The sequence below is a fragment of the Procambarus clarkii genome, chromosome 2 (genome assembly GCF_040958095.1).
Source record: "Procambarus clarkii isolate CNS0578487 chromosome 2, FALCON_Pclarkii_2.0, whole genome shotgun sequence".
Lineage (NCBI taxonomy): Eukaryota > Metazoa > Arthropoda > Malacostraca > Decapoda > Cambaridae > Procambarus > Procambarus clarkii.
The window spans coordinates 17917602-17933137 of record NC_091151.1 but is presented as its reverse complement, the minus strand read 5'-3'; the positions used below and the strand labels follow the sequence as shown (position 1 = coordinate 17933137).

Sequence of the window (15536 nt, the reverse complement as noted above, 5' to 3'; positions counted from 1 at the left end):
AAACATGTTCAGGGAAGGGAATTTATCATTTTATGAAGAAAAAAAGAATTTTTTGGGAACACTTCATTTCATGCGCACCGGGGGAATTTCTGAATAAACTCCGCGCAGCACGGTGGTTAATATGAAAGGCATACAAGCATTGTTATGAGTGTGAAGGTTGTCTAATTACCATACCTGCTTGATGGGATTTTGGGAGTTCTTCTATTCCCCAAGCCCGGCTCGAGGCCAGGCTTGACTTGTGAGAGTTTGGTCCACCAGGCTGTTGCTTGGAGAGGACCGCAGGGCCACATACCCACCACAGCCCGGCTGATCCAGAACTTCTCTTAGAAAACAGTCCAGTTTTCTCTTGAAGATGTCCACAGTTGTTCCAGCAATATTTCTTATAGTCACTGGGAGGACGTTGAACAACCGAGGACCTCTGATGTTTATACAGTGCTCTCTGATTGTGCCTATGGCACCTCTGCTCTTCACTGGTTCAATCTTGCATTTTCTTCCATATTGTTCACTCCAGTACGTTGTTATTTTACTGTGTAGATTTGGACCTGGCCCTCCAGTATTTTCCATGTGTATATTATTTGGTATCTCTCTCGTCTCCTTTCTAGAGAGTACATTTGGAGAGCTTTGAGACGATCCCAATAATTTAGGTGTTTTATCTCGTCTATGCGTGCCGTATATGTTCTCTTTATTCTCTCTATTTCAGCAACCTCTCCTGCTCTGAAGGGGAAAGTGAGTACTGAGCAGTACTTGAGATGGGACAACACAAGTGACTTGAAGAGTACAACCATTGTGATGGGATCCTTGGATTTGAAAGTTCTCGTAATTCATCCGATCATTTTTCTGGCTGTCGCAATATTTGCTTGGTTATGCTCCCTAAACGTTAGATCATTGGACATCATTATTCCCAAATCCTTAACATGCTGATTTCTACTATGGGCAGATTTGATTGTGTTTTGTACCCTGTATTATGTTTCAGATCCTCATTTTTGCCATACCTGAGTACCTGAAATTGATCACTGTTAAACATCATGTTATTTTCTGCTGCCCAATCAAAAACTTTGTTGACATCTGCTTGTAGTTTTTCAATGTCTTCAGCAGAGATAATTTTCATGCTGATTTTTGTGTCATCTGCAAAGGACGACACGAAGCTGTGACGTGTATTTTTGTCTATATCTGATATGAGAATATGGAACAGTAGCAGTGCAAGGACTGTACTTTGAGGTACAGAGCTTTTAACATCGCTTGGACTCGATTTTATTTGATTGACTGTTACTCTTTGTGTTCTGTTCGACAGGAAATTGAGTATCCAGCGTCCTACTTTTCCAGTTATTCCCATTGACCTCATTTTGTGAGCTATTACCCCATGGTCACATTTGTCGAACGCCTTTGCAAAGTGTGTGTATACAACATCTGCATTTTGCATTTCTTCTAGGGCTTCTGTGATTTTGTTATAGTGGTTGAGTAACTGTGACAGACATGATCTTCCCGCTCTAAATCCATGTTGTCCTGGGTTGTGCAATTCATTGTTTTCCATAAAACTTGAAATTTGATTCCTAATCATTCTTTCAAACACTTTTATTATGTGTGTTGTTAGTGCAACTGGCCTATAATTTTTTGCCAAGGCTTTACACCCCCCTTATGCAACGGAGCTATATGTAGTCTACCATGGTGTAGTTACAGGATGAGAGTTATGCTCGTGGTGTCCTGTCTTCCCAGCACTCTTTGTCGTATAACGCTTTGAAATTACTGAGGGTTTTGGCCTCTACCACCTTTTCACCTAACTTGTTCCAACCGTCTACACTGTTTGCAAAAGGGAAATTCCTTATATTTGTTTGGAAGCTTTTTGTCTAGTTTAAATCTATAACCTCTTGTTCTTGAAGTTCCAGATCTCGGGAATTCTTCCCTATCAATTTTATTGATTCCTGTTACTATTTTGTATATAGTGATCATATCACCTCTTTTTCTTCAATCTTCTAGTTTGGCATATGCCTCTAACTTCTCCTCATAGCTCTTGTCTTTCAGTTCTGGAAGTCATTTAGTTGCATGTCTTTGCACCTTTTCCAATTTGTTGATGTGTTTCTTAAGATATGGGCACCAACATACAACTGCTGCATATTCCAGCTTTGGTCTAACGAAAGTCGTGAACAATTTCTTTAGTATTTTGCCATTCATGTATTTACAAGCAATTCTGAGGTTAGATAGTGTAGCACAGTCTCTTTGCACGATGTTCTTTATGTGGTCCTCAGGTGACAGTTTTCTGTCTAGAACCACCCCTATATCGCTTTCTTTATCAGAATTCATTAAATATGAATTCCTTATTCTTCATCCTATTCTTACACTCATCTAAACATTACCTTTTTCTCTTACCTGCTCACTCTTGCCTCACTCTCTCTACTTTATTAGCTCATTCCTTCCTCTCTTCCTTGGAACAATTCATGAAGCTCAAGTTACCAAAAGCCAAATTGCTTAACTATGCAGACGACTTTGTGGTCATCATCAATGGCAAAGGCGCCAGGAACCATGCATAAAAATGCCTAGACATCATCATCAGAGAAGCGGAATGCATAGCAGTGAAAATAAACAACAATAAATCAAAAGCATTGGCCATTAAAATTAATTTAAAATGAGAACTCAAGCCATCAGACTCGCAATACAAGGACACGAAATTGAGTGGGTTACCTCTTTCAATTTCAGTCATAATAGACAGCCAGTTGAAGTTCTCAAGAAATGAAATATCTTTGATAATGTTGTAAAGCCAGAAACTCAGCTTTACGCTCCCTGACTAGTGTTGGAGATGGTGCATCTCTATCAGTACTCAAAATGTACTACATTCAAGCAGTTAGGTCACTCATTGACTATGCTGCTCCTGCTTTTACATCCCTCAGTGATAACCAATGGGAGAAACTGCGATGTCTCAAAATGATGCCCTCAGAACAATGCTGGGAGCACCTGTATGGATGCGTTGAGAGAATCTAAGAATGGAAATCAACTTACAGCCTTAGAAAACAGGATAAAACAAAGAATAGCCACCATAACAGCAAAATTTGTTGGAACCACCACAAGACTGTCAATCAAAGATAGCATACACAGATTGCTTCACAGAAACCTTCAATATAGAACGAGTGCATGGACGGATAATCTTGTCAAGATTCTAGAGAAAGTGGACTTGAAAGGACCATTGGAAACAAAGGGGAAGAAAGACCATATCAACATTTTTGGCAGCCTCCTCCATGGGAAGAATTGAGTCTAAAGATACTCATTGAAGGATTACCAGTTAAAAAATCAACATGTGACTCACAGAGGCTCAAAGCAGTCATTGAACAACAAATGGAAACCATCTCAAGACCTACAACCACTCGCAAATTCACAGATGGATCAGTTGATCAAGAAAGAGGTTCTGCTGGGGCAGCAGTTTACACTAACAACCATGAAGATTACTGGAGCATGAATAGTAGGTGCTCAACAATACAAACAGAATTATATGCCCTGAAGGAGGCCATAAATTATACAAAGTCACCGCAGAGCCAAAGTAGCAGAAGGAAGATCCACTGTGATGTGATACGAACAATCCACTGGGTAATCCTTTTTCAAGCCTGACAAAAAGATAACCAGACATTGGAGTAGCCATACACGGACTCAGACTTATTACAAGTGCTGCTAGGAGGTAATAAACCCAATAGTTAAAGTGTGTCATATCTGTGGAACAGATGCAGAGTAGCCACTATTACATTACTTACTGGAATGTGAAGCAACTGAAGCCCTGTACATCAGACTCAACATTAATCCAATGACAATGAATGCATTAGATGCAAATTCCTCGGCAACGACATTGATTAGAAAAGCAGTTGAAGAATGGGGACACTGGTGAAGATTCTGCATTTACATCTGCTACCAAAATAATGTTATTAACCATTAAAGTGCGCCACATCAATAGATGTGGTGAGTAACTGCCGCACAATTACGTACCATATCTATTGATATGTGGGAGTACCATGCATGATTTAAAAGTCCTGCAGCTACATGGGGTTCACATCAGTTCTCTTGTAAACAGACGCCATTTTAAAAAAAAAAATTGTGGGCAGCATTCCCGGGAGGGAAAGCCCAAGTACCGAGTGAGCCACCAAGGCTGTCGCACGCAGCATGAGCTCACAGCACTGCTGTTCAGCTTGTGACCACAGCTTCACCTAAAAAATGTAACAAAAATATATGTAACTGTTATTATTTAGCCATGATAATATTACAGAAGACCTCTGACTGTGATAAAAATTACCAGGATTCTGATAATAGCAGGATTGTGATAATTTGTGCTGTGCATAGTATGGTAGGAGGAGTAATGTTGAGGGAGGGAGGGCTGTAGCATCGTCTGCCGAATCTGTGTGGCCACCTGTTACTGTCTGCACTCACCATACCAGCTTAGTGATTTGCTATGGTGAACACAAATGTAGATACTTATACATAAAGTGCGTATAGAGTGTAATAACAGCAAAAGAAGTATGTTTGGAGAGGCCATTTTGGTGAGGGAGGTGGCATCATCTGCATGACTTGTCATGCTTTGTAAAGGGTGGCCACTATGCTCTTTGGGCACCATACCAGCTTAGTTGCACAGTTATGGTGAATAAAACATGTAGATACTTGTATGTAATGTGTGTGTATAAGTGTAATAACACCACAAACAATATAGTTGGAGGAGGAATGTTAGAGCATCTGGCCTTGAACCAGTGAGGGAGGGAGGGAGGGAGGGGGCATCAGCTGTGTGTGGCGACCTGTGTTGGTCTGAACTCACCATACCAGCTTAGTTGTACAGTTATTGTGAACAAAACATGCAACTTATTTATAACCTGTGAATATTGTGTAATAACCGCAAAACTATTTGTTTATTGTTTTATTAACATAATACAGGGGTACCTTGGTTTAAGAGTTTAATCCGTTCCTGGAGACAGCTCGTAACCCGAAGCTAATTTCCCCATAAGAAATAATGGGAAATGAATTAATCCATTCCAGACTACCCAAAAACCTCACTTCAAACTAAATTTTATACCTAATTCAACTAAATCTACACTACAAAACTATGTTCAAGTTATTACTTACCAATGCTGATGAATGCTGTAGGCGTATGGAAGATGGTGAGGAGGTGGAAGGAAGAGAGTAGTTACTATTTGCAAGGGGGAGTCCCCTTCCATTATAACATCAGTCGTATCCATATATAAAACCCGATACAAATTTTCCGAGCAAATCCTGCTTGTAACCTGAAAAACTTGTAACCAAGGGTGCTCGCAATCCAAGGTACCACTGTAATTGAATCACTGATATGCTCTCAATACTTTTGAGTATAGCGATCATCACACATTTTATTATATAAATATATCACACTACACACTATTGAATAATATTACTGCAAAAAAAACAAAGAAAAAATCAGAGACATTTTAAATAATAAGGGAATAATATCTTTGTGGCAACTCCCGCCAACTCCCGAAATGGACATTTCGTACTGAGTAGCTAAATCTAAAACAACAACTCTTCCTCACACACGACTTGAGAATGGTCCAGGATGGACTGAAATGTTATCATTTTTGCATCTTGTGGTGTGGTTTGATCATCAGCCATGTTATTGTGACTCATTGTCTGCATTTGATCCCAAGGATGTTTATTGAACTCCCCCAAGCCCCAGAAGCAAAACATGAAGGCTCTGGAGCAGAGCCCGAGTCCACACCTACTACCTGGGACAGAAAAGTAGAGTCCAGAAAAAGGGGTCAACTGGAAAAGAGAGAATCCTGGAACCTTAGTGGGACTAGGTGGCTTAACTGCCTCCATGCTTGAAAAAGGTGGGAACATTACTGGAGAAGGCAGAACCATGTCCCAAGTTAAGTCCTTCCCAGACTCTGAAACCCTCAGATATTTTGGAGCTGAAAGCATTGGGAAGGGGGAGGGGAAAGAGAAGCTAGGGGCACCTCACCCAAAGGGAAAGGAAGAGATGGGGACAAAATCAGAGTGAAACTCACCAACGTTCCCAATTTTGTGTCCCTAAAAATGAGACGGATTAACTCTGGGGCATCCAACTGGGCACAAAGCCACAAATACTAAAGGTGGGCAAAATGAACCTCAAGATAGCAACTGCATTATAAGATTGCACTTCATTTGGAGGATCAGAGAGAAGAACCACATTGGGGAACAAGCCCCATAGGACTCAGGGTCATAGGTGTCACTGACCCGACAGGCAGCATGATAGGGGGCAGAAAGAGGGAACGTCACCCCACCATGGTACAGAAATCTAACAGTCCTTAAACTCTCACAAGGCAAGAGCTGGTATGGAAGGGAAAAAGGGAACATGTTAGTGGAGGGACAGCACCAGGGAGTACACAGGGAGGGGTATCCCTAAGCACACCCTATGAGCCAGGTCCACACAACACAAACCAGAAGCTAACTAAAACTAAAATGTGGAACAACAGTAAGCAAATGATCCCACTTTCTACCTGCAGGACACAGTACTGTACAGGTATAAGGATGGCTGGCATTTAGTTTAGAAGCAGTGGGACCTGTGCAGCGATTTGACAACCTACGAACCCTGCAGAGGACAGCTAAATGAACAAATCCACAAGGGCCATGATGAGGGTTCATCACGGAGACCTCATCACGGCTCTTGTGGATTTGTTCATTTGATGCATCACACTAATGTGATTTCTGTGTGTATTGAAGTGAGGGCAAAGAGGTAGAACAGCTTGTTGACAGAGCCCGAGTGCATGGGGGAATTGTGTAAAACCCTGGTTTGTTTCTTGGAGAGGCTGCAGGATTTGTTTGAGGTCAGTGGAACTCCCGGTTACAATCCTTTTACCATGTCGTGGCTTAGTCGACTTAAGGCAGCGTCTGCGATCATTCCGGGTGTAAGTTCGAACCCCTCATCATGGCCCTTTTAGATTTGTTCATTTAATGCATCTCGCTATTGTGATTTCTGTGTGTATTGACAGCTAAATGTATTTGCATAAATGCCAGAACTGGCTTGGAGCGCCTAAAACTTTAGTTCCCCTTCCCCTGAACTGGCAGGGGGTGGTGGGGGTAGTAGTAACAAGCTTTTACCAGTTTCAAGAGAGCTGATCATTTGTTTACATTTTTGGAGGGAGTTCATTGGTCTGTATTCATTGAGACCAAAGTAGTGAATAGTGGTTTGCTGAGTTTCTGGATGCTTTCCCAGTGTGGTGGCAGTGTCACCTGCTCTCTGCATCTTTGTGAGGAGTGGGGGGGGGGAGGGCACCAGATTCTGGCTATGGTTCCTGGTAGGTCAAACATAACTATACAGCCATTGTGATCTAGTAGTTGGGAGCCATCTCCGTGAGATAGGTTCAGGGAGCCACGAATGATGGCCACAGAATATCTTTATTTCACTCTAATATAATAGTGAATCACCATTTATTTATTTAATAAATTATATTTTTTGTGCCCATTTTAGGCTGAAGTCATCAGTGGCCCAGCCAGCAGCCTCAGAAAATGTTTCCGGGAAGGAACAACATTTAAAGAAGAAAGTTGAGTCCAACAAATCGTTTGTGATGAACATTTACCGTGGCGCAGCTGTGACGGACCAAGCCATTCCCTACCCAGACATACTCACTGCAGAACAGAGAGAGACACTGGAAATGCTTATTGACCCGACTGAAAAATTCTTTATGGTGAGTCTTGTGCTTTGTGCTTTAGGTTCAAATGCTAATGTACCAAATATATCATGTAAATGCCTTTCATAGGAAATTTGCTTGGATGATCTAGTTTAGGACATTATTTCTGAAAGGAGCTCACCAGTGGCTTCCCTGAGCTATCTACCTGAGATTGCTTCATACTGTAACATATATTTATGATTACTTATTTGGTTGATTAGGCACAAAGAGTTTAGTGTTTTTTTTTTTTATTTATATAGTATAGTCTTGGTTACAACAGTAGTTTGTTGGCAATGTAGTGAAGGGCTGTTGTAGTTGAGACAAAGCCTGGGGCACGGAAGAGAGCTGAGTGAGGTTGGCGATATTGAGCTCGGATGCGGGATGAGAGTGTAGAGCGTGGCGCTCTGAATGTGGGCGGAGTCGAGTGTGAGATGACAGCATGGAAGCTCGGTGCAGCCGGAGTCTGGCTATCTTGCTCTGTGTCAAGGCTGAAGCATCTTGTGAGGGTAGGAACTGGACACGTGGAGTGTTACATTGTTGTTGCTGAATGTTGAAGATGTGCGGTATCTCTCAAGTGTCTGCTGAACCACTGTTGACTGACTGATGCTGTTTTTTAGATTCAGCAACTCAGAACAAAAAAGTTCCAAGTAGCATGGGCTATTATGAGCCCATAAGTGGAGGCTCATCTTCTTGAGGTTATCTTGAGATGATTTCGAGGCTTAGCATCCCATCGGCCCAGTATTGACCAGGCCTCCTTTTTATTACACACACCCCCAGGAAACAGCCCGTAACAGCTGTCTTAACTCCCAGGTACCTATTTACTGCTAGGTAACAGGGGCATGAGGGTGAAGGAAACTCTGCCCATTTGTTTCCGCCTCCACCAGGGATCGAACTGGGAACCTCGGGACTACAAATCCGAAGCACTGTCCATTCAGCTGTCAGGCCCGTTGGAGCCAATATCCATCAGTAGCTGATAATACACATCTGGGGACGGATGGGGGGTCTTTAAACTGACTGACTGATTGATAAAGATTAAGCCACCCAAGAGGTGGAACAGGCATGAATAGCCCGTAACTGACTGACTGTGCTGTGGAAACTTATATTACAGGCCTACACCTCATCTGACCATCCTCCACCAGGTTGGGAAGAAGTATTAACTGTAATTAGTTGACTTGGGAAGATGTATTAACCCTTAAACTGTGCAACACTGCATATGGAGTTTTGAGCAACTGACGCAAAAGTGCACATCACTGCATATAAAGTTTTGGAGTACTATGCAAGATTTAAACGGGCCGCGGATACACAGGGTTCACATCGCTTTCTTCAGGGCTCTTGTAAACAGGCTCCATTTTTTTTTAAATCGTGGGCAACATTCCCAGGTGTGAGGGCCTCAGTACTGAGTGAGCCACCAAGGCTGGCGCACGCAGCATGAGCTCACAGCATTCCTGTTCAACTTGTGACCACAGCATCGCTTAAAAATGTCAAAAATGTATATAACTGGTATTATTTAGCGATGATAGTACTGTATTACAGAAGATCCCTGACTGTGATATAAATGACCAGGATTCTGATAATAGCAGGATTGTTGTAATAATTTGGGCTGTGCTGTGGGAGGAGTAATGTTGAGGGTAGGAGGGCTGTAGCATAGTCTGCTTAATCTGTGTGGCCACCTGTTGCTGTCTGCACTTATTATACCAGCTTAATAGTTCGCTTTGGTGAACAAAACATGCAGATACTTATGTACAACGTCTGTATATAAGTGAAAATATATAAGCAAAAACAGTAAGGTGGAAAGAGAATGTTGGTGAGTAAGGTGAGGTGAGTGGCTGGCTGGTGTGCCAGCCACTCCTGCTTTTTGACTCAGCATACCAACTTAATGGTTCATTATGGTGAATAAAACATGCAGATACTTATATATAACGTGTGTATATAGTGTAATAACGGCAAAAGGAGTGTTGGGAGAGGGAGGTGGCGACATCTGCATGACTTGTGATGCTATGTAAGGGTGGCTACTATGCTCTTTTTGCACTATACCAGCTTAGTTGAACAGTTATCGTGAACAATACTTGTAGATACATATATATAATGTGTGTATATAGTGTAATAACACCACAAGCAGTATATATTTCTCTCAATGTTTGCTGACGATGCCAAAATTATGAGAAGAATTAAGACAGAGGGAGGACTGCTTGAGACTTTAAGAAGACCTAGACAAGCTGAAAGAATGGTCGAACAAATGGTTGTTAGAGTTTAACCCAGCAAATGTAATATAATGAAGATAGGTGTAGGGAGCAGGAGGCCAGATACTAGGTATCATCTGGGAGATGAAATTCTTCAAGAGTCAGAGAGAGAGAAAAAGACTTGGGAGTTGACATCACGCCAGACCTGTCCCCTGCAGCCCATATCAAGAGGATAACATCAGCGGCATATGCCAGTCTGGCCAACATAAGAACGGCATTCAGAAACTTGTGTAAGGAATCATTCAGAACTTTGTATACTACATATGTCAGGCCAATCCTGGAGTATGCAGCCCCAGCATGGAGTCCATATCTAGTCAAGGATAAGACTAAACTGGAAAAGGTTCAAAGGTTTGCTACCAGACTAGTACCCGAGCTGAGAGGTATGAGCTACGAGGAGAGACCACGGGAATTAAACCTCATTTCGCTGGAAGACAGAAGAGTTAGGGAGGACATGACCACCACATTCAAGATTCTCAAGGGAATTGATAGGGTAGATAAAGACAGGCTATTTAACACAAGGGGCACATGCACTAGGGGACACAGGTGGAAACTGAGCTCCCAAATGAGCTACAGAGATATTAGAAAGAACTTTTTTAGTGTCAGAGTGGTTGACAAATGGAATGCATTAGGAAGTGATGTGGTGGAGGCTGACTCCATACACAGTTTCAAGTGTAGATATGATAGAGCCCAATAGGCTCAGGAACCTGTACACTTGTTGATTGACGGTTGAGAGGCGGGACGTTGAGCCAGAGCTCAACCCCCCGCAAGCACAATTAGGTGAGTACTTGAAGGAGGAATATTAGTGAGTGTGGCCTTGAACCAGTGAGGGAGGGAGGGAACATCAGTTGTGTGTGGCCACCTGTTACTGTCTGCTACCGTCACCATACAAGCTGAGTGGTTCCCTATGGTGAACACAATTGTAGATGCTATATATATATATATATATATATATATATATATATATATATATATATATATATATATATATATATATATATATATATATATATATATATATATATATATATATATATATATATATATATATATATATATATATATATATATATATATATATATATATATATATATATATATATATATATATATATATATATATATATATATATATATATATATATATATATATATATATATATATATATATATATATATATATATATATATATATATATATATATATATATATTATATATATATATATATTATATATATATATATATATTATATATATATATATATTATATATTATATATATTATATATTATATATATATATATATTATATATATATATAATATATAATATATATATATATATATGTATATAAATAACCTGTATATGTATGTATGTGTGTACTCACCTAGTTGTGTCTGCAGGATCGAGCATTGACTCTTGGATCCCGCCTTTCGAGCATCGGTTGTTTACAGCAATAACTCCTGTCCCATTTCCCTATCATACCTGGTTTTAAAATTATGAATAGTATTTGCTTCCACAACCTGTTCCTGAAGCGCATTCCATTTTCCCACTACTCTCACGCTAAAAGAAATCTCCCTAACATCTCTGTGACTCATCTGAGTTTCAAGCTTCCATCCATGTCCCCTCGTTCTGTTACTATTCCGTGTGAACATTTCGTCTATGTCCACTCTGTCAATCCCTCTGAGTATCTTATACGTTCCTATCATGTCCCCCCTCTCCCTTCTTCTTTCTAGTGTCGTAAGGCACAGTTCCCTCAGGCGCTCCTCATACCCCATCCCTCGTAGCTCTGGGACGAGTCTCGTTGCAAACCTCACAACGAGTGTGTGTATGTGTGTGTGTAATTACCTAAGTGTAGTTACAGGATGAGAGCTACGCTCGTGGTGTCCCGTCTTCCCAGCACTCTTTGTCATATAACGCTTTGAAACTACTGACGGTCTTGGCCTCCACCACCTTTTCACTTAACTTGTTCCAACCGTCTACCACTCTATTTGCGAAGGTGAATTTTCTTATATTTCTTCGGCATCTTTGTTTAGTTAGTTTAAATCTATGACTTCTTGTTCTTGAAGTTCCAGGTCTCAGGAAATCTTCCCTATCGATTTTATCTATTCCTGTTACTATTTTGTGTGTAGTGATCATATCACCTCTTTTTCTTTTGTCTTCTAGTTTTGGCATATTTAATGCCTCTAACCTCTCCTCGTAGTTCTTGCCCTTCAGTTCTGGGAGCCACTTAGTTGCACGTCTTTGCACCTTTTCCAGTTTGTTGATGTGCTTCTTAAGATATGAGCACCACACAACCGCTGTATATTCTAGCTTTGGCCTAACGAAAGTCGCGAACAATTTCTTTAGTATATCCCCATCCATGTATTTAAATGCAATTCTGAAGTTAGAAAGCATAGCATAGGCTCCTTGCACAATATTCTTTATGTGGTCCTCAGGTGATAGTTTTCTATCTAGAACCACCCCTAGATCTTTCTTTATCAGAATTCTTTAAAGATTTCTCACTTAATTTATAGGTTGTGTGGGGTCTATGTTCTCCTATTCCACATTCCATAACATGGCATTTATTCACATTAAATTCCATTTGCCAAGTGGTGCTCCATATACTTATTTTGTCCAGGTCTTCTTGAAGGGCATGACAATCATCTAAGTTTCTTATCCTTCCTATTATGTTAGCATCATAGGCAAACATGTTCATATAATTCTGTATACCAACTGGTAGATCATTTATGTACACAATAAACATCACTGGTGCAAGAACTGAACCCTGTGGTACTCCACTTGTGACATTTCTCCAGTTTGATACATTGCCTCTGATTACTGCCCTCATTTTTCTATCAGTCAGAAAATTTTTCATCCATGATAGAAGCTTACCTGTCACCCCTCCAATATTTTCCAGTTTCCAGAACAACCTCTTATGTGGAACTCTGTCGAAAGCCTTTTTTAGGTCCAGATAGATGCAGTCAACCCAACCATCTCTTTCCTGTAATATCTCTGTGGCTCGATCATAGAAACTGAGTAAATTCGATACACAGGATCTTCCAGATCGAAAACCATACTGTGTGTCTGATATTATATCATTTCTCTCCAGGTGTTCTACCCATTTAGTTTTGATTAGCTTTTCCAATACTTTCACTATTACACTTGTCAATGATACAGGTCTATAATTGAGGGGGTCTTCCCTGCCGCCACTTTTGTAGATTGGAACTATGTTAGCCTGTTTCCACCCGTCTGCTACGATTCCTGTACACAGGGATGCCTGAAAGATCAGGTGAAGTGGAATGCTGAGCTCAGATGCACATTCTCTCAGAACCCATGGTGAAACTCCATCTGGGCCAGCTGCTTTGTTCTTACCGAGCTCCTTTAGCATATTTTCCACTTCATCTCTAGACACCTCTATCCGCTCTATGTTGTTCTCTGGAATGCTTATTGTGTCTGGTTCTCTGAAGATTTCATTTTGTACAAACACACTTTGGAACTTTTCATTTAATGTTTCACACATTTCCTTTTCATTTTCCGTGAATCTGTTTCCCATTTTCAATCTCTGGATATTATCCTTTACCTGCAATTTGTTGTTTATGAATTTGTAGAATAGGCCCGGTTCTGTTTTACATTTATCCGCTATCCCTTTTTCAAAATTTCTTTCTGCCTCTCTCCTTACTGCTGTATAGTTGTTTCTCGCATCTTTGTATCGCTGGTATGTTTTGGGGTTTGGCCTCTTCCTATACTGATTCCATTTTTGTGTCTTTTGGTCTCTTGCCCTCTCACAATTTCTGTCGTACCAATCCTGTTTTCTGGCCCTGCATCTCTGTTTTGGTATAAAAATTTTTGTGCCTTTATCATATATTTCACAAAACTTGACATACATCTCATTCACTTCCTTGCCTAGCATCAAGTCTGTCCAATTATACTCACTAAAAAAATTTCTAAGGTCACCATAATGTCCTCTCCTGAAGTCTGGTTTTTCAACTGGTTCAACCTCCTTATTTTCTTCCAGCTTATAACGCATTGCATACTTTATTCCCAAAAAGACATGGTCACTTTTACCCAAGGGAGGAAGGTACTGAATGTCAAATATCTCTTCCTCCTTCCTGGTAAATATCAAATCTAGCATGGAGGAAACGTCCCCTTCCCTCATCCTCGTAGCTTGTTTAACATGTTGATACAAGAATGTTTCCAGGATGAGGTCTACAAATTTACAGGTCCAAAAATCTTCTGTTTTAGATTCATATGCTTCCCAGTCTATGGATTTCAAGTTGAAGTCACCGACTATCAACAGTCGTGATCTATCGTTATCCGCTCTCGCTATAATCTCTCTCATTATTGTTATAAGACCTTCACGTTTACTATCTAGCTCCTCCTTTGACCATGTGCTGCTTGGCGGTGGACTATATGCATTTATTATCATTAGTTTATCATCCTCATGGCAGATCTCTAGTGCTATTATGTCAACTTCTTGTGGATTGGCAGTCATTATTTCATTCACCTTTAGGTGTTCTTTTACCAGCACAGCAACGCCACCGCCTTTCCTAATTTTTCTGTCCCGTCTCCAAATTGAGTAGCCCCTTGGGAATATGACCTCATTTAAAATTACATCTTCAAGTTTTGTCTCCGTGAGTGCAACAATGTCTGGTGTCTGCAGCTGTATTACATCACTTAACTCCAGTATCTTCGATCTTACTCCATCTATGTTGGTGTATGCAATCTTCAGGAACTTGTCCCCCTCTTCTTATTCTTCACTTCCCCTCTCTCTATTGATTTTGTTGGTTTGCCTTTATGTACCACTTTACTGGTTTGCCTACCCCTATCACTTTGTAGAAAAAAGAATTTATTTCTTCTTCATTCCTGCTCTCATTTAAATGTTTTGCCTCGGTGAGGTTCAGTTTCAGCTTCTCTCTATCTTCTTTTGAAAGATCTCGTCTTAACGACCACCCTTTCCCATCCTCATCCCTTTGCAATTTTCTAGCATTCCTTAGTACTTCTTCCATCTGTTTGGCACCGTTTAGGGTGATCCTCAAAGGTTGATCTTTCCCTTTTACGTACCTGCCTATTCTCCTGTAGTCGCACACATTCTCTATGGTTATAAGACCTTCTACGAGGCCAACAATTTTATCTACTACTTTAGCTTCTTCTACAGCTCTTTCTGACCTAGATGTTATCGCCTTTTCTTTGCAGCCAAAAATGATCAGGGACTTACTCCGATCAACTGTGTTTTGCACCAACTTCGGGTTAGATGCCAATTCTTTCCTCACTTCTAGCCTAATGTTTGTTTTATCTTGGTTGCTGCAGTGTTTGACTTCCTTTACTGCTTCTTCTATTTTTTCCTTCTCCTTGGCCACTTGTGCATAAGTGAGTTGCATATCTTTCTTGCACTGTTCTATTCCCTGTGTAACTTCCTCCATCTGTGCTGACAAAAGCTGTTTCTCCTGTTGAATTTCCTTACCTAACCTATTGTAGTCATTTATGTTTAAATTTACTTTAACTTCTTCCAAAGCTATTTTTAAGAGTTTATTTTCTTCTTCCATGGCTTTGCAATTTGTTTCCAATTGATTCTTATCCTTGCGCAAGTCTTTCACTAAACCCTCAAGACATAAAAACTTTGCTATTCAAATGGTCATTACTTTCTTTCAATTTACTAATTATTTCTACATGAGAGTTCA

The 15536-nt window shown here is 40.4% G+C and overlaps 1 protein-coding gene across 1 annotated transcript in view; it reads left to right on the top strand.

The window, feature by feature from the left end:
• The window catches only part of Acadvl (Acyl-CoA dehydrogenase very long chain), a 224065-nt gene that overhangs the window by 40378 nt on the left and 168151 nt on the right, over positions 1-15536 (top strand). The window contains exon 2 of the mRNA XM_045748593.2: positions 7442-7658. Coding sequence (XP_045604549.1) covers positions 7442-7658 — 217 coding nt within the window. The remainder of the gene's footprint in view (positions 1-7441; positions 7659-15536) is intronic.